At 42.6% G+C, this 20,150-nt stretch overlaps 1 protein-coding gene across 18 annotated transcripts in view; it reads right to left on the bottom strand.

Annotated features, from left to right (window-relative positions):
• TNRC6A (trinucleotide repeat containing adaptor 6A) overlaps nucleotides 1-17,835 on the bottom strand; it is a 100,325-nt gene extending 82,490 nt beyond the window's left edge. For 6 of the 18 annotated variants that reach the window (XM_045460962.1, XM_045460957.1, XM_045460960.1 and 3 more), the window contains exons 1-2: nucleotides 17,205-17,832; nucleotides 16,750-16,797 (exon numbers count right to left, since the gene is read on the bottom strand). In XM_045460962.1, coding sequence (XP_045316918.1) covers nucleotides 16,750-16,797; nucleotides 17,205-17,209 — 53 coding nt within the window. In that variant the 5' untranslated portion in view covers nucleotides 17,210-17,832. Of the gene's footprint in view, nucleotides 1-11,589; nucleotides 11,682-16,749; nucleotides 16,798-17,204 lie in introns of all 18 variants that reach the window. The other 12 variants (XM_045460952.1, XM_045460954.1, XM_045460956.1 and 9 more) reach the window with 5 other exon arrangements.
• Between the last annotated feature and the right edge of the window lie 2,315 nt (nucleotides 17,836-20,150).

Raw genomic sequence — 20,150 nt, forward strand, 5'->3', positions numbered from 1 at the left:
CTAAGGAGCTTTCCTGGTAGACATTTTACACATGTTGTCACAATTTGGTGCTAGAAAATGAAGCATGCCCTGTGTGACACGACAGGGAGAGAGCTCTTGGAACTTGCACCTAGTTTCCTCTGGATTTTGCCCAGTGTGCCCTTTCTCTTTGCTGATAGTTTTGCTGTAATAAATCACAGCCACAAGTACCACTAGATGCTGAATCCCAGGGAATCATCAAACCTGAAGGTGGTCTTGGGGACCACCTGACAAACATGGCTTTACAGAGAAAGGTCTCTAAGACACATTGCCGAGTCAAAAGAAAGTCAACATTCAGATCACTAAATCATTTGTTAGAAAAACAAAAAGAAAATCCCACTAAAAGGCACACATTTTCCACAGTACAGTAGGGAAGCAGAGGGGAGCAGACCCTCAAGGTACCCAGTTGACTCTGCACCCAAAATTATTTAGTGATAGCCTATACAATGATTAGTCACTATACTAATAAAAATGTCCTATAAGCCAAGCAGTCTCTGCGCACTAGGAGAACCTAAGCATAAAACATGACTTTATTTTTTTAAATCAATTTATTTATTTTTGAGGGGTGGGGGAGGGGCAGAGAGAAGGAGAGAGAGAATCCCAAGCAGGCTCTGCCCTGCGCACAGCCTGATGCGGGGATCGAACTCACAAACTGTGAGAACACGACCTGAGCCGAGATCACGAACCGGACACCTAACTGACTGAGCCACTCAGGTGCCCCCAGAAAACAGGATTTTAAACTATAATTTGGTAGAAACAACTGAACACACGTAAAATAAGGAAACAAGCCACCATTTGGTAGAGGCTGTAAGCAAGTTTAGGAAAATAAGACATGCATACGAGCTGTTACAGCTATGGAAAGCTTCAAGAAGGTGATCTTAAAGGATCCTGAAGAATTTTCCACAGACAGAGAGGTGGGCCTTTCAGGCAAGGGAGGACAGAAAGGCACAGACACAGCAAAGCATAGAGATTTGTTAGCATGGTGATTTCAGGGACCAGTACTCAGAGGAAATTTCAGAAAAAAGGAGGAAAAGTTAGATAAAAGTAGGAAATAAATTGCTAAATAGGGTGACAAGCCTCTTGCAATACTTAGAGTAAATATGCAATGTCCTGAGCCACAGCGGTGGACCGGAAATGAAAAGCAAAGATCACCACACCAAGGTAACCATAAGAAGTTGGAACAGTTGATGGTATTAGTAAGAATGATAAGAGAAGCATGTTAATGATGATACCTCCAGATTTTAGAGAGCAAACATTTAAAAGTGGAGGCTCTGGTGTTGAGATGGTAATTCCATAATGGGACAAGAGGTTATATCTTGCTTCACAGAATAGAAGATTGGTGGGGGGGGGGGGGGGGGGGGGGGCAGCTTTCCACAGGGCCTAACTAGCCTGCCAGTCAGCAAGCAACCTACCATAAGCCAGCTCATCACCACACAGAAGCCAGCTGTGTGTGACAAACTGGTTATGAAAATATATTTCACATCTCCTGCCAAAAATGCTGTTCTCCTACTTTTCCCCTTACTGTCTATTCTATTTTCTCCCAGCCTTCCTGCTTCCCCTTTTTCTATCTGCCTGCCAACCCTCCCTTTTCTTTTCTCCTTCTCGTCCTCCTACACGTAAATTAATCACCAAAGCCAGTCTAGCACTACACAGTACAAAGTCACTAGTAACCTTCAAAACAATAATTTCACCACATAGTAGAGATGGAAACCCAAATGCAGCAAAAATAGGTAAGAATGAAATCAGGGGTTTGGACAAGTTTTTCAAAAACTTTGGCAGTGATATAAAGAGAACACAATAAAAATGAAGTTTTTTGGATTGTTTTTAAAATAAGAAGACTAGGGGCGCCTGGATGGCTCAGTCGGTTGAGCATGTGACTCCTGATTTCGACTCAGATCATGATCTCACAGTTCAGTTTGTGAGATTGAGCCCCATATGATGGCTCAAACCCTGTGTCCGTGCTGTCAGTGTGGAGCCTACTTGGGATTCTTTCTCTCTGCCCCTTCTCCCTTGCTCTCTCTCAAAATAAATAAACATATAAAATAAAATAAAGACTAGAGCTTATTTGCAGATAAAAGGGGCTAGGGAATATAAGTATCAGAGAAAGTGACAACAGACGGGGTGACACAAGAGAGCCTAGTTTAGAGTCACAGGCAGTTTAATAGCCACACATACTGAAGGAGTTCAATAAAAGTGATACATCCATAAAATGAAACACTACGCAGCTATAAAACAGGTAAGATATCCATGTTCTGGTATGAAAGATTCTGGAAGGTATTCAGTTAGTTGGGGAAAAAAAAACTGTAAGATTCAGTATACTATGTTTTGTGTTAATAGGAAGAGATAAAAATACATATCCCCTTGTGTTTTATTTGCATAAGGAAATTCTGGAAGCACACGCAAACTAATAAAAAAATATCCGGATGGCAATAATGTATATTTCTAGATACTATCTGATTTTGAACCACAGAGCACAGACAGAAAGCTTAGCTTTAGAGGCACAGGTGGCAGTGAAGAGTCTGAGTATCTTCTGCTTAAGAATTACGGGAAGGGGAGCCTGGGTGGCTCAGCTGGTCAAGTGTCTGACTCTTCATTTTGGCTCAGGTCATGATCTCACGGTTCGTGGGGTTGAGCCCATTATGCTGACAGCATGGAGCCTGTGTGGGTTTCTCTCTCTTCCTCCCTCTCTGCCCCTCCCTGGCACTCTGTTGTGTGTGCATTTGAGCGCTCGCTCTCTCTCAAAATAAGTAACTTAACAAGAAAAAAAGAATGAAGGGAAAATAAGACAGAGATAGCAATGCATTATCCAGATGATACCGAGTCTGGATCTCTTCAAAAAGAGTTTAAGCCTGAAGGGGGCTTCCCCTGGCCTCATAATCTGAGCACCAAATAATTCAAGTAAAGGATTACAATCCACCAAAGAAAATAAGAATCCGGGAGATCTTAATGATATTAATAAATGTGCGGATGGATAAATGCACAGGGAAAAGGGAAAGATCTTACAGCAGAATGTCAACAAATATGGAAAGAATAATGGCCTTGGAAAGTCACTATTTGGCAATCCATTGACTGAGGCAAGAATCCTGGTGAGAAACAAGATGTTTTACATAGTTTCAAAGTTCTCCCAACAATATAATTATTAATTACAAAAGGAAAAATCCTAACTTTACAATTACAAACCTGACATATACCACCTTAACCAAGTAACTGAAGTTACCGTCACCAGTAACGGCACAGATGAACATCATCGACCTCGTGACAGAATGCACCAGGCAAAACACAACATTGGTTTTGTGCTATTCCTGCCCAAAATGCATAACCTGGGGCACCTGGGTGGCTCAGTCAGTTGGGCCTCCAACTCTTGGTTTCGGCTTGGGTCATGTCACGGTCCTGGAGTCTTGGGATCGAGCTCTGCATGGAGCTGGGTGTCGAGCGTGCTTGGGATTCTCCCTCTGTCTCCCCCTCTCTACTCCTCTCCCTTACTCACATGCACTCTCTCTCCCTGTCTCTCTAAAATAAAAAAAAATTTTAGAAAAAAAATTTTTAATGTTTATTTATTTTTGAGACAATGTGAGAGACAGAGTGCAAGCAGCAGAGGGGCAGACAGAGGCAGACACAGAATCTGAAGCGGGCTCCAGGCACCGAGCTGTCACCCCAGAGCCCGACACAGCGCTTGAACTCATGAACCGTGAGATCATGACCTGAGCCTAAGTCAGACACTTAACCGACTGAGCCACTCGGGTGCCCCTAAAATAAAAAAAATTTTTTTAAATGCGTAATAACCTAACCAACAGGACACAACACACAAATATGGATGAGGGACATCCTACCAAATAACTAGCCTGTACTCTTTAAAAAATTTAAAGGTCTTAAAAAACAAAGACTGAGAAACTTCCAGAATGCCGGTGACTAATCGAACATGAAAACTAAATGCAAACTGTGTTCCTGGCCTGAATCTCCAATGAGAACAGTTTTGTTTTGTTTTTTATTTGCTCTAAAAGGCATTATTGAGACAACTGGCAAAATCTGAGTAAGGTCTATAGCTTTACTCTTAAAACCTGCACCAATATTGCTTCCCCAATTTTGATAATGGTACTATACAGTTATTAAGAAATGTCGTTGATTTTAGGAAATAACTACATAAAAGTTTTTGGGGCTAAAGAGGCAACATGCTTCCAAGTCACTCTAAAAGGGTTCAGAAAAAAAGCAGTATAGACGTAAAAAGAAAAATGATAAAACAAATGTGGTTAAATGTTAGCATTTGAGGAATACAGGTGAAGGATATTCAAGAATTCTTTGATCTATTCTTGTAAAATTTCTCTAAATCTGAAATTATTTTAAAATTAAAAGCTCAGGGGTACCTGGGTGGCTCAGTTGGTCAAGCATCCAACTCTTGATTCTAAGGTTATGGGATCGAACCTCACGGTGGGCTCCACACTGAGTGTGGAGTCTGCTTGGGATTCTGCCCTCGCTGCCCATGCTCCCTCTAAGCATATAAACTTCTTTTTTTTTTTTTTTTAAAGCCCTTAAAATAAAAAGCTCAGGTTGAGGACAGTCAGTGAAATTAGAAACAGAACAGACACCCCACCACAATGACAGAAGCACCCTATAGTCTGCAAGTGCTCTGAGAGATTATCTATTTGAACCTGCAATTCTGACACACAGAACTGATGCCATTCCCATTTGAAACTTAAAGAAACCAATGATCAGAAAGTCTAAGTGACTTGTATGGTATATGGTAGTGGGGTAAGGCTGACCCAAAACCTGGTTTGCTAAACTACTCTCCTAAACTCTATACTCTTCTGAGGCTTAATTACTAGTTCCTTCAGGATTCTTTCCAACTCACACAAACCTCACTCTTGACCTCTAATTAAATGATGCTCATTTTCTAATTGTTTCAGATGTTAATCTCACTCTTCCAAATAGGACTACTTGCTGCTCTGAAGGCAAAAACCAGTTCTACTTGTATTGTACTCCCCGGCATTGGGCACTGCAATTAAGCTCCTGCTTCCTTGCTTTTGACTAACACTCTAACGTGATCCCCACCACCAAATATGTGTTCTTTCCACTCTTCTACCCACATTCTACGGAAGGACGATCCTACTTAAGCACTTCAATCTCCAATATCTACTTGTGTAAGCAACTTGTTTCTTTTCTCTCAAACCTCCATCTCCCCCTTATGAGAAGTCTCAAATTATACCTCCTCCCAAGGGTTGTTGTGAAGGTTAAATTAGGTAATGCAGAGAAAGTGCTTAATGGACACACATAATAAGTGTACACTCCTCATTAGCTACAAGACTGAGATCCAAAATCCTGCACTAAATAAGGCTAAGGTTAGGACACAAGGAAGGGTGCAAACTGAAGAAGGGAGAACAGACAGCAGAAAACAGAACTGATGCACCTCTCTGAATGGCTCTCATCAAGACAAAAGATAACAAGTGTTGGTGAGAACAGGTAGAAGAGGAACCCTTTTGTGCACTGCTGGGAATGTAAACTGGTGAACCCACTATGGAAAACAGTCTTGAAGCTCCTCAAAAAATTAGAAATACAGGGGCGCCTGGGTGGCTCAGTTGGTTAAGTGTCTGACTCTTGATTTGGGCTCAAGTCATGATCTCATGGTTCATGAGCTCAGGCCTCACATCTGGGTCTGTGCCTGACAGTGTGGAGCCTGCATGGGATTCTCTCTCTGTTCTTCCCTCACTTGTGCTCTCTCAAAATAAATAAACTTACAGAAAAATTAAAAATACAACTACCAATGACCCGGTGATCCCACTTCTGGGTATATTTCCAAAGAAAATATAAACAAGATATCAAAAAGATATCTGCACTCCCACGTTTACTCCAGCATGATTCACAATAGCCAAGATATGGAAACAACCTAAGTGTCCATCAGTGAATGATGGAGATGTGGGATGTGTGTGGGTGTGTACACAATGGAATACTATTCAGCCGAAAGAAAGAAGGAAATTCTGCCATTGGCAATAACTAGATGGGCCTTAGGGCATTGTGCTAAGTGAAAGAAGTCAACAGAGAAAGACAAACACTATAGACATCACTTACACGTGGAATCTAAAAAAAAAGCTGAACTTATAGAAACAAAGCAGACCGGTGGTTACCAGGAGCCAGGGAATGGGGGGTTTGGGGAGGAGTGGTTAAAATATACAAACCTGCAATTAGAACAGGAGTAAATTCTGGAAATCTGATGAACAGAATAGTGATTATAGCCAACAATACTGTAGTATACGCTTCAAAGTTGCTAAAAGACTAGATCTCAAATGTTCGCACAAAAAAGGAATGCTAATTATGTGACATGATTAGAGGTGTTAGCTAACACTATGGTGGTAATCACACTGCAATATATAAACATTGTATCAGCACACTGTACACCTTCAACTTACACAGAGTTAGGTTTCAGTATCTTAAAAACAAAACAGCACACAAGGGCAATGCACTAACCACTGGTGAGGCAGGGATGAAATTATTTCAATTGTCAATCCTGCCTTTATAACGATGGAAAAAAATTAAAAAGACAAAATGAAAACAGAAGCGAATACATAAAAACAATTATTACAGGGGCGCCTGGGTGGCGCAGTCGGTTAAGCGTCCGACTTCAGCCGGGTCACGATCTCACGGTCCATGAGTTCGAGCTCCACGTCAGGCTCTGGGCTGATGGCTCAGAGCCTGGAGCCTGTTTCCGATTCTGTGTCTCCCTCTCTCTCTGCCCCTCCCCCGTTCATGCTCTGTCTCTCTCTGTCCCAAAAATAAATAAGCGTTGAAAAAAAAAAAATTAAAAAAAAAAAAAAACAACAATTATTACAGCACAATGAAAAATGAGGTAGATGCCAGAACAACAATTCAAGACCCTAGATTCCAAACCAGACCAAACAAAGTACCAGGTACCAAAAGAAGACAAAGATATCAAAACTACAGACCAGTAACACTTATGAATACAGACACAAGTCGTCAACAGAAGACTAATAAACCCAATCCAGCAACGTATAAAAAGTACTAATCACAGTGCCCAAGTGGGATCTGTCCCTGGAATGCAAGGTTGGTTTAGCACATGAAAATTGATGGAATACAACAGTGTAATAGAACAATGGGCAAAAACGACATGGTGATCTCACTAGACACAGAAAAAGCATTTGACAAAATCCATCCTTTCACGACAAGTTAAAACACTCAAACTAGAAATAGATGGAAACTTCCTTAACCTGATAGAGGCCATCTACAAAAAGCTACCAGCTCATAACATACATAATGGTTAGGACTGAATGCTTTTCCTCCAAGATGAGAAACGAGACCAGAAGTCCACTCTTGCCAACTTCTATTCAACACTGTACTGTAGATTCTATTCAGAAAAATTGGGCAGGAAAAGTAAATAAAAAGCACTGAGACTGGAAAGGAAGTTATAAAACCATCTCTATTCACTGATACGATGTTATATATAGAGTGAGAGTCCTAAATACACACACATACACACACACACACACACACACCGATTAGTAGGAATAATAAACAAGTTCAGCACAGCTGCAGGGTACAGGATCAACATACAAAAATCAATTGACTGATGTGCTATGACATGGATGAACCTTGAAAACGTTATGCTAAGAGAAATAAGTCAACCACAGAAGGAAAAACATATGATTCCACTCACATGAGGCACCTGGAACAGTGAAATTCAGAGACAGCAAGTAGAATAGTGGTTGCCGGCAGTTGAGGGTATGGGAGAATGGGGAGTTATTGTTTAATAGGTACAGAGTTTCTTTTTAAAAATTTTTTTTTTCAACGTTTATTTATTTTTGGGACAGAGAGAGACAGAGCATGAACGGGAGAGGGGCAGAGAGAGAGGGAGACACAGAATCAGAAACAGGCTCCAGGCTCTGAGCCATCAGCCCAGAGCCTGACGTGGGGCTCGAACTCACGGACCGCGAGATCGTGACCTGGCTGAAGTCGGACGCTTAACCGACTGCGCCACCCAGGCGCCCCTAATAGGTACAGAGTTTCAATTCTGCAAGATGAGAAGGGCAGTGGAGACGGCTGGTGGTGACGGCTGCACAACATGGTGAATGTAATGCACTTGATGTCACTAAATGGTACACTCAGATTTGGTTAAGACGGTAAACTGGACATACCGAATTTTAAAACTTTTGTGCTTCAAGGGACATCAAGAAAAAAGGCAACCCACAGAATGGGAGAAAATATTTACAAACCATGTATCTAACACAAGACTTGTATCTAGAATATATAAAGAACCCTTATGGGGTGCCTGGCTGGCTCAGTAGAGGCTGCAACTCTGGATCTCCAGGCTGTGTAAGTTCAAGACCCACCTTGGGCCTTTAAGAGATTACTTAAAAATCAAATCTTACAAAAAAAAAAAAAAAAATTAAAAAAAGACCCCTTATAACTCAACAAAAAGAACCAAATTTTAAAATGGACACAGGATTTGAATAGAGATTTCCCCAAATCAGATACACAAATGGCCAATAAGCACACAAAATGCTCACATTATTAGTTATTAATGAGATGCAAATCAAAAAATCAAAACCACAATGAGATACCACTTCATACCAAGATGACAATAATAAAAAAGAATAAGAAGTGTTGGTGAAGATGCTGAGACACTGGAATCCTCATACAGAGCTGGTGCAGATGTAAAATGGTTCAGATGCTTTGAAGACAGTCTGGCAGCTCCTCAGAAAGTCAAACACAGAATTCCCATATGCCACAGCACTGCCACTTCTAAGTAGGCACCCAAGAGAACTGAAAACATCATGGCCACACCAACACTTGTACAGGACTGTTCACAGCATCATTATTCATAATAGCCCTAAAGTGAAAACTCTAACGCCCATCAAACGATGAATGGATAAAGAAAATGTGGTATATTGGGGCCCTGGCTAGCTCAGTCAGAGAAGCATGCAACTCTTGATCTTGGGTTGCAAGTTCAAGCCCTACACTGGGTGGAAAAATTATGTAAATAAATAAAAACCAAAAAAAAAAGAGAAAATGTGTTATAGATGCACAATGGAATGTTTTTCACCCATAAACTGATGCATGCTACAACATGGAGGAGTGAATGGGGAATGACTGCTATAAAGTACAGGGGTTTTTTTGGCGGGGGTGTGGGGGGCATTAGGCAATGATAAAAATGTTCTGGAATTAGGCAGTTGTGGTAATTGCACAACTATGAATATACTAAACCCCACAGAATTGTATACTTTACAAGGTATGTAAACTGTATCTCAATAAAGTTGCTATTTAAAAAATGGAGGGAGAGGGGCGCCTGGGTGGCTCAGTTGGTTGAGCGTCCAACTTCGGCTCCGGTCACGATCTCGTGGTTTGTGAGTTCGAGCCCCGCGTCGGGCTCTGTGCTGACAGCTCAGAGCCTGGAGCCTGCTTCACATTGTGTCTCCCTCTCTCTCCGCCCCTCCCCTGCTCTTACTCTCTCTCTCCTTCAAAAATAAACATTAAAAAAATTCTAAAAAAATTAAAAAAAATTTAATAAAATAGAAAATAAAAAATGGAGGGAGAAACTAACAGAAACGTTTGCAGTAAAAGTTGAGGATAGGGCAAGAATAGATTGGATAACACTAAAGAGATAGATAAGCTGAGCATAGACACGAGTCTATGCTTAAATTCCAGAGTCACTGGGGAGCCAGGAAAGGTTTCTAAATAGTGAGGGACACGCTCAGAACTGTCGCTTGAGGACGATTAACTTGCAGCAGCAGAGAGGATGCTCTTTATGCCCCTTCCTATCTTCACGTGGGAAAAGTCTCATGCACACATACACCTCACATCACCTGGAGCTTCACAAGTAGAAATACTAAGCAAAACATGTTTCTCTGACAATTATCAAGCAGTGGAGTAATGCTTAAAATCACATTTAAGACTGGTGCATATTTAAGCACCACACAGCACTAATGCCTTGTGTTTCGCAGGGACACTTCAAAAGAATAAGAAAAGACCCAAGTCAACAAAACACAGATGTCAAAATTATAAAAATATTCAACAATCGGTGCGTCAAGCTGCTCAGTAAATGCTAGCTGACTCAAAACCACTAGTAAGAACAGCAAAATAAGTGACTTGGTTGAATCTTGTTGGTTACTATACCAATCCAATCAATTGCTGTTTGCGGAAAATATCTTGTAAGGTTCCAAGTACAAAATTCCTTAACCAGGTTTCAATCTGTTGTGAACGCTCCATCGGAGACGGGAAGTCAGCTGAGTCATTGCCACACAACATACTACTGCAAATTCAAAATGCTCTCCCCTAGTTACAAGAGTAGAAAGGCTAGGATTTCTGCTTCAGAGCCAACTCACACACCCAGAGTATGCAAATCGTTTTTAAAATAAGACCACCTTCATAAGACATTTAAACTATATTTACTTCCATGGTTTTTTGTGGGTTTTTTTTTTTTTTTTTTTTCTGAAGAGAGAAACTAGGCCTCTGTCAAACGTTACTCTCTCTCTTTGAGTCTTAAAATCTCCCTTTTTGTTGAGACTATTCAGCTCCCTGATACCCTCCCTGTAACACACTGTCTCTTACTCTTTGGGGAACCATGACCTTTTGAAATCCGATAAATGCTAAGGTCCATTTTTTTAAAAGCACACATTCAATTTTTCAAACTACCTCATGCCATCTGTATCCCTGTGTGGAATCCAGGATGAGAATCTCGGTTCTGGTGGCATCCTTTTTCAGGAAGCAGATCACGAGCCCAGGCCCTATGTTTCATTTTCTTACCAAGGTTATCACCGGTCATAGTTGAAAACAAGCAATTTTATGTCTAACAGTTAGGGAGCTACCTTCAGAATGACCCTTCAAGAAAGCTACAATCGTTACAAGCGATCAGTTTAAACAGAAGACCTGTAATTATCGTAACCTCAACTATTTAAAATATCTCAGTTTAAACTAATTGTCAACATATCCGAAAATGAAAAGAAACACTGAGTTAACGTAAAGGTAAAAGTACAGGGTCAACTTTCAGTTAATCTGTTTAAAAAACAGTGGGGGAAGGAGCCTGATGTGACCTAGTGACAACACATCACCTACGTACTATTCCTGCCGAAAAGGTTTAACTGAATCTAATCTTATAGGAACCATCAGAAAAATCCAAACTGAAGCCTGCAAAAAAGGGGAAGGAGAGGATAAAGGAGTGCTCCTGACATAAGGAAATTACAGACAACTAAAAGCAACCCTGGATTAAGGAATTTAGAGAGGGAAACCAACATATTTATAAAGACATTACTGGGGCTCCTGGGGGGCTAGGTCAGTTGAGTGTCTGACTTCGGCTCAGGTCACGATGTCACAGTTTGTGAGTTCGAGCCCCGCGTCGGGCCCTGTGCTGACAGCTCAGAGTCTGGAGCCTGCCTCGGATTCTGTGTCTCCCTCTCTCTCTATAACCCTCCCCCACTGGTGCATGCTCGTGTGCCCGCTCTCTCGTCTCTTTCTCGCTCTCTCTCAAAGATAAATAAACGTTAAAAAAAAAAAAAAAAAAAAAGACATTAGTGGGATGACTGGGAAAATGTGAATATGGACAGAATGGCATTGCAACAAAGTTAAACTTACCCGTGCATGACAATGCGATGGTTATGTAGAATGCCCTGGTTCTTAGGAGGTACACATTGTCTTACTTAGGCGTGAACTGGCATGATAAAACTCTATGGCAAAAGATTAATAATGGGTAAACCTAGGAAGAGATACAGGTGTTCACTGCACTATTCTTGCTATTTTGCTGAAGATTAGAATGACCTTTTAAAAATTTTAAATGGGAGGTCATTTTTCTTGACTTTGAGTGAGAGACCTATCAAAAGACAGTCTGAAGAGAATACATACAGCACATTCTATTTTAGTCTCTCCAATCATGGGCAGTACTTTTGAAGTCAGAAAAGAGAACTGTAAGGGATTTTAATTATTACTTGCAGACTTACTTCAGATGCCAAAAACACAAGAGGTTACAGAGTAGTACTCAGACTTTTTAATGACGTTCATATTTAAATTTTCCACAGAGGGTTGTTATGCATTTTTAAACTAAGCTTACGGTTTGATTCATTTATTCTATCAATTGATTTACCACATAGCTGCCAAATTAAACTAGAAAGAAACCTACCATTATGAATTTGCTGGCCTCCAAACCATATCACAGGAAGGCAACAGAAAAGCGTAACAAAAATCAGAAGGCAATTTTTTTTTTTTTTTTTTTTGCAGCTAAAGGCTGATGAATTACAAGAGCAGGGTCCACCTTATCTAGGGAGACCTGCTATCCTGGTTCACTCCTGCCGTCCCTAGTCTTTTTTTACGGAGCACCTGTCCCAGGCAAAAGTGCCTCAGACAACAATGTCCCAGTTTAGATGCTATTTTATATGGCATCGCAGCGTCTTTAACAAATTTTCTTAAATGATGGCATTCAATAGCTGGTTTGGAGGGGGGTGGAAATCAGCTAACATGAAACATGTAACTTTTACTTTAGATGATATACCCTACATTATAACAAATTAACTAGAATGAGCACACAATACATTGAGATAATTGTTTTTACATTTCCCGAAAGGAGAAACCAAAGTTATCATTTTTTTACTGTGCAATATAAAATAAAATATTGCTCAGCTGCAAGAACTCGATAGAGGTGAGAGGCCTGTTGGAATTCCAGATCTGTCACTTGAGAGAATATAACCTTGACTGCGTTACTAGATCTATCTCAACCATAGCTTTCTCATCTGTAAAACAGGGGTCATGGGGCACCTGGGTGGCTTAGTCGGTTAAGTGTTTGACTCGTGATTTCGGCTCAGGTCATGATCTTACGGTTTGCGGGTTCGAGCCCCATGTAGGGCTCTATGCTGATTCCATAGAACCTGCTTGGGATTTTGTGTCTCCCTCTCTCCCTGCCCCTCCCCCACAAAATAAATAAATAAACATTAAAAAAAAAAAAAAAAAAGGGCTCAGAATACTGGCTGGTCTCTCTGATGTCATGGTCTAGCTCTAAATACCCAATGATTCTATGGCTATGGCCTGCAAAAGAGTTTTTCAAATTAGATCAGTTGCATTCGAAAATTTTTTTTTACAACTCAAAAATGTAACTTACTATCTTCTCTCACCAAATTCCTATTTCTGTTCTGACCTCTATTCTGTTCAGAGGCTGAGTCAATCTCCCATTCATCCAAAACGGAGACCCCGGTGTGTCTAGGCCCCTCTCACAACTAAACCCAGGTTAGTTACTTGCCAAATCCCGGACTGCACTTCCTCAGTATCTCCCACTCTCACGCCTTTTCTACCACCGCTGTAATCCGGGCCTCCCACACCTCCAGCCCACATCACAAGTTACCATTATTCTAGCATATCACACTACCCTCCCCAAGAGCGTATGATAGCTCCACACTACTGAAACATCTATGCCCAAAGTCCTCAACCTAATACTGCATCCGTCCCTGTTCTTGTACGCCAATCCAACCAAACTACCCACTGCTATTTCAAAATTCCCTGTACTTCCTGGATTTTGTGCCTTCAGTTCTGTTGTTCTCACACTGCCCTTTCCTCTGCCTTTCAAAAGCGATTCTATCCTTTAAAGTTCCGTTCCAATGTGACCACCCCCATCTAGATTCCTCTTTTCAATGCCCATGATACTGACATAAAGTGACAATTTAAAATTCTTTTAATGTTTATTTAGTTTTGAGAGACAGAGCGTGAGCAGGGGAGGGGCAGAGAGAGAGGGAGACACAGAATTCAAAGCAGGCTTCAGGCTCTGAGCTGTCAGCACAGCCCGACGCAGGGCTCAAACCCACGAACCATGAGCTCATGACCTGAGCTGAAGCTGGGCATTTAACCGACCGGGCCACCCAGGTGCCGCAGAAAGTGACCATTTTAATGGCCAACTGTGAAAGAACTATAGTTTACCCCGGGTAAGTAAACGAAATTTCTGTCTTGTGCTGATTCTAACTCTCGCTCACTACCTGGCACGCTGTCTTGAGGATCTACCACTTGGCAGAGGGAACGAAGAACGGCAATACGACGTTGACATTCAGAGACTGGAGGGTTCAAAACAGGGGTACACACAGTAACATTTGGACTTCCACAGTACTAAAACACGTTAAAATTAACTTAACATTAAAAATTTGCATGTTTGGTTATCTTTGGGGAACATGAAGATCTAGAATAGTGGTTCTCAGCTGTGGGGGTGATTTTGCCCCCCCCCCAGAGAACATTTAGCAATATCTGAAGACGTTTCTGAATGTCACGCCTGGATGAGGGTACTACAGGCAGATGCTGCTGAACACCCCACAATGCACAGGGCAGACCTCACAATAATAAACTATCTGGTCCAAAACATCAACAGAGCCCAGACTAAGAAGCTCTGGTCTGAAAGTATTATATGTACCTGTGTCTCTGCCTCCTCAGAGATATTTTCGAATTTTTCAAGGCAAAGAACCATGTCTCTAGTAACAGACGATACGACACGATCTAAAGCCTGACAGCTCCTTCAATTACTAGTGGTGTGGCCTCCTGAAAGTTCCTTAACCTTTGTCTCAGAGCAGGAATATTCCTATAAAACAGGACCACTGGCACCCACCTCACACAGTGACCCAGGGATCAGAGGAGTCCACGTAAAGTCTTGAGAAGAGTGTGCCAGGCAGAGTACGCATTCAGTACATTAAGCTACTTCTCTTCTCCTCCCAGGTGCCTAGCCTCGCGTTTGGAACACAGAAGATGCTGAAGACATGTTTGCTAAAGGAATACAGGATAATGCCTGGATTTCCTAGGGAGAGCACAAATGCCTCCAGACAGACACACTCTCCTTATATGGGAAAAAGGAAGCACAGAGATGGAGTTGACACAAAGCATTTGCCCGCCTAATCGCACCTCTCCCCCCTCGGAACACTTTTAACCTTTAAGCAACACTACCCTCTCATGGTCCTTAGTATACGCTGCCTTGTAACCTCCTTGATACTCGTCCTTCCTTTTCGATCTTCAAGCATGGCAGGAGATGGTGGCCTGACCTCTACATCATCTGCCTTGTATTAGTTACTTGTGCACATATCACAGTCTTCCTACCGGATTGAACAAGCTCTCTGTTGCCAAGCGTCACATTGGACTCCTTTCTATACAACCCAAGGGGCCTAACACACCTTAGCAACTGGCTGGCCCGAACCCCTTGTTTTACAGATTACACAGAGAGGCTAAGTGATCTGCCAAGAGTCAAGGTCATACTGCAAGTGGCAGAGCCGGGATTCAAACTCTGATACATAGCTCATACGGAGACTCTAAGTTCTATCCAACTAGAATAGCGTATGAAAATTATACCCACAGTAGAGGCAATTTTTAATTAAGCCCCAGAAAACCTCCATAGAAATTATACTGATAGGGTTACCTGACAAAGCAAAAAAGGAAGGAGAAAGAGACTCCAATCTCCCTTCTGCTGCTGAAAATTCAACCTGTTTTCTTTCATGGTTTCATATCTTAACATTTTTTTTAAAGGTTTTGACAACAAAACTTATTAAATGTCCGAAGGACAGATATTTAGTCAGAGTTGTCAGGCTTAATTTCCTTTAACCAGTCTCCATAATTATAACAGAAGATCTCTTATTTGGTAAGCCAATGATGCCCACCCTCACCAACTGAAAAGATTTTTTAATGATCACCTTAACAGACTAATTATCTATAAAACTCAAAAGACCAGCAATTTGGAATGAGTTTATGTGGTGAAAAATATTCACATGATTTGAATTGTGTTATTAACCTCACCATAACGTAAACCTAAAACTTACAGTCGTCAAGGACAAACTCCATTAAGACCTGAGACAGGAGAAATTTTACTTTACTCTGGCCAAGTGAAAAAGAAAGCTGCTCACTGATAAGGTTAATCTAGAAGTTTCTCTGAGTCTCTCAATAGGATTCAAAAGAAAATGGCAAAAAAAAAAAAAAAAAAAAAAGACTGAGGAAATGGATGTGAAAAGGAGTTAAATACAGTGCAATGCTCTGATGCTTTAAGCGATTATGGCTCAATAAAGCTAAGCATTTCCATAAAGGCAACGTTTAAAAAACCAAAAAATCCCTTTGTGGTGATGATTTAAGTTACCAGTGCAACAGCACTCAGGCCCAATAGAAATGATAACCACGCATTGGGAACAAATTTTTAATTATTCCACCAGCTGATAAAAAGAGCACACACCGAACACAGACACAAACCTAGTTTCAAAAGAAAACAAAACGCAGTTTATGCTTGTTCAAGTTCAAGGGCAAAACTGTTTCCAGTGCAACAGAATCCGCCTAACTACAATGTGTTGGAGGAAAAAAAAAAAAAAAAATGCGAACATAGTATCTTCTTATAAAGGCAACAATTTGAGTTACAAAGTAATAACGGGGAAGCCAAAACAGTTTGACAGCCCGCCATAAGGGCCGCCTCAATCATGAGTCACACAATGCCTGCAACCATTTACAATAGTAATTAATGCACAAGTCCCCTAATTAAATTCTAAAAGGGTGAGAATGCTTTAACTAAGTTTACAAGAATTGCTTTTCGCTGTTTTTTTTCTCTCCCAAAGAAAAGAACACACGCGTAATTACGCATCTCCCCGCAATCCCTCCATCCAGTATTCCCTCCGGCCTCTTCTCCCGTCTGCCTATTCCCTGCGTGCGAAAGAAAATGACACGGGGGAACTTCTAAACCCAGAAAGGGCGAACCAGAGTGCAAATATACGATTAATGGGGCGACAGACGGAAGCTCGCCCATCTTACCTGCTAAGATTCCTTTCTACGTCTTTGGTAGCTTTAGCTTCCAATTCTCTGCAAGAGAAAAGAAAAGGGGGAGGGGGGAAGAGAGAGGGAGAGAGAGAGGGAGAGAGAGATGCGCGTGAAAACGGAGCTGCTGCGGCAGAGGCTCGCGCCGGGGCGGATGGGGGAGGGGAGGGGAGCCCGGGGGTGCTCACAAAGCTGCGGGGCTGCAGCCCGGACTGCGGGCGGGCTGCGCGGGCGAGCCGCAGCCCCCGGCCCGGCCCCAGCTGCGTGGCGCGGCCCCTCGGGCCTCCCGCTCGGCCTCCGCAGCGGCGCCCTCGCGGCACCCCCCCTCCCCGTCGAGGCCCGAGGTCTCGGGGACGCCCGCCGCCGCCGCCGCCGCCGCCGCCCGCGGTCGCGGGCCCTGCGGCAGCGCCCCAGGCTCCTCCCGCCCGAAGGGAGGCCCCCGCCCTGCTCACCTCATGTGTGTAAAGTGCACGAGCAAGTGGGGCGCGGCGAGTGAGGCTCGCGAGCCTCAAGCCCTCCGCAGCGCCGCGGGGAGAGGCCCGAGCCGCTGCACCAGCGCCATTTTCTACACCGACCCGCTGCCGCCGCCGCCGCCACCGCCGCCGCCGCAGGCCCCAGACCGGAAGTGAATGCCCCGCTCGGCAACCCCTTCCGGGGGCGCCGCGGCCGCCGGCCTCAAGATGGAGGTCCTAGCAACTAACCCCGCTGCCGGGACGGGCCCTTGGCAACCGCCCGGGCGCGGCTCGCGGCCGGCGGCCCGGACCTCCCTGAGGGAGTTCACTGCCTCCTAGGCGCCCCGCACAGAGGCTGGGGAGCCCGCCGAGCCCCGGGCCCAGCCTCTTTCGCCGCTGCCGGCTGCGATCCGACTGGAGTCCCGCCCCTCCTCCTCCTCCTTCTTTGCTGCGACACAAGTTTCCTTCCCTGCCGCCCGGCCCCTCCCCCACCGAAACACACCAAAAAAAAAAAAAAAAAAAAAAAAAATCCTAAATCGCAAATTCTACCCCTGCCGCAGCAAGATGACCCCGCGCGGCTTTTGAAATCCGCCACTTGTAATTATTTTTGACCTTGGGCCAGTTATTTAACCTCTGTGCTCCTCTGCTTCCTCCTCAGGTGAAGAATGCATACCTGAGGTGGGCTAGGAGGTTTAAAAGCGATTTTTATCCACCGAGTTTTGCAGACCGTTTGACTCAGCAATTCCACGGGCACGGATTTCTGTTCCGAAAATAATCCTGGGTATCTACAAATATTTTCACCGTCAAGATGTTAAGTGCCGGCATGGACGATGGTGAAAAACCGTGAACGGCCAAAATGTCCAACACTCTAAGGTGGCTTTAAAAACTGAGCTACTGCAAAAATGATGGGGAGGAAGGACGACGGCGAGGGGAAAGTGGTTACAATAGAATAAGTGAAGAAGCGGGTTCCAAACTCACTCACACCGCAGGAAGCATGTAAATACAATACGCTCCATTCGTGCAGTAAAGTAAAAATATATACCCAAGTGTCGATGGGAGATTGCTGCTTACCTACAGGTAGATACAGCCAAGTACCTACACGTAGATGCAATAAAATACATGTACGTGTTCGTGTGTGTATGTGTATATTCTTTCCATCCCCTCAAAACGCTTTTCTTCCCCCTAATCAAAAACGATTCCTCCTCTCTGTGCTTAAAATCCACTCCTTCGCAGAAACCTCACTCTAAGGATCATCCCGTTTCCCTCTTTCTAAACTAGGTCTTTCTTTGCACTGCCTTTAAAACATGCCCCAGTCTCTCCCATTAAAAAGAAACCAAACCTCCCTTGACTGCCTGCCCAGTTCCTCTCCTCTCTGAGGCAGATGTGTAATAAGTTAATGAATGAATGCATGCATGCACAACGAGTCCTAAAACATAAGCGCCAAAACGTTAGCTGAAGATATTATGAGGATTTTAAATTTCTTCTCTTAACGTATACGGCTTTTTTGTTTTGTTTCATTTTTATACAACGAGCATGTTAAACACACACACAATTTTAAAAATCAGGTTTACAAAATGTAAAAGTAGAGGCCATCAAATAAACCCTAAGTGATTTTTCCCCCCTGCCATTAAGTCCATACAAACGCATATTTGGTTTGGTTTTCTTTTACGGTCCTTTCTACTTAAAATGTTAAAAAATTATATTACATCATTTCTTTAGGAGTTAAAAAATATGAACATGTATTTATAGCACAGTATGTTTTCATACCAGGTTTATGAATAATTTTCCATCACAGCATAACGCAATGAAGACAACAGTATTTATTGACATTTACACAGCTGATTTTTAAAAAAAAATCCTTTCTGGTCCTCCCCCAAATTGCTCTTATGCATGTCACAATTGACCTTGAAACTGCCAAACTCAATGTGACATTTCTCGCCTCGTCTTGACTTAGGTCTTAGCTGTATTTCCACAACTGGCCACTCCTACTGAGTCTCTTCTACCGGCTGTCTTGGCAACCTATTCTCCCAAATTTCTTTTTACCTCTCTGGCAATTCCTTTTTTTGTACCCTCTGCCAGCATCTGCTTTATACCAAATAAATGTCGGCATCCCCAAGGCTCTGTTCCAAACCTCCTTCTCTCTCACTCTTTCTCCCTCTCTCTCTGTCTCTTTCTCTCTCCACTTTCTCCTTGGGATGGGCGATCTCATTGACTCTCTTATACTTAAATACTGTTCAAATGCAGACTTTCAAATTCATGTATTTAGCCCATATCTCACCTGTGTACACCAGAATGCCAAAACGACAGATCACCCATGCAACAAATATTTATTGAGCACCTACTGTGTGCTAGATACCGTGTTAGGGCCTGGTTCCCTGCCATTTGTGAGGAACTACTTTGGTGGATGAAGTCTAATGGGACAGATTTCTTTTTTTTTTTTTAAGCAAACTATAAAGTATATAATTACAAACAATGACAAACACACAGAAGGAAACGAAGGTGTTCCAAGAAAGTGTAAAACGAAGGAACGTAACGTAGATTATGTGGTCAAAGAAGGTTTCTTTGAAAATGTGAAGCTTCACCAGAGAGCTGAAAGCTGAGGAGAGGCAAACCAGGACCCAGGGAACAGCAGAGGAAAGGTCTCAGGCTGGAGGTTTATATTTGAGAGTCCTTGTTGTGGATGAAAATAGGCTCTGCATTGCATTTGCCTTTAAATCCACTGGAGCCGCCATTTTTATTTTACTTTGCATAATCAATTCAGAACAAAACCAGAAACGAGGTCTGGTATGCAGTAGTGGGTTTCATTACCACTGCTCATTTAAGTAAGCAAATGCCATTCCTACAACAAGCATACTTTCTAATTAAATGAATATTAGAATATTTTGTGTGGCGCATTGTTGAAGTTTACAGTTTGAGAATTTGTACAGAACATGAAACACCTTTCCA

The sequence above is a fragment of the Leopardus geoffroyi genome, chromosome E3 (genome assembly GCF_018350155.1).
Source record: "Leopardus geoffroyi isolate Oge1 chromosome E3, O.geoffroyi_Oge1_pat1.0, whole genome shotgun sequence".
Taxonomy (NCBI): Eukaryota; Metazoa; Chordata; class Mammalia; order Carnivora; family Felidae; genus Leopardus; species Leopardus geoffroyi.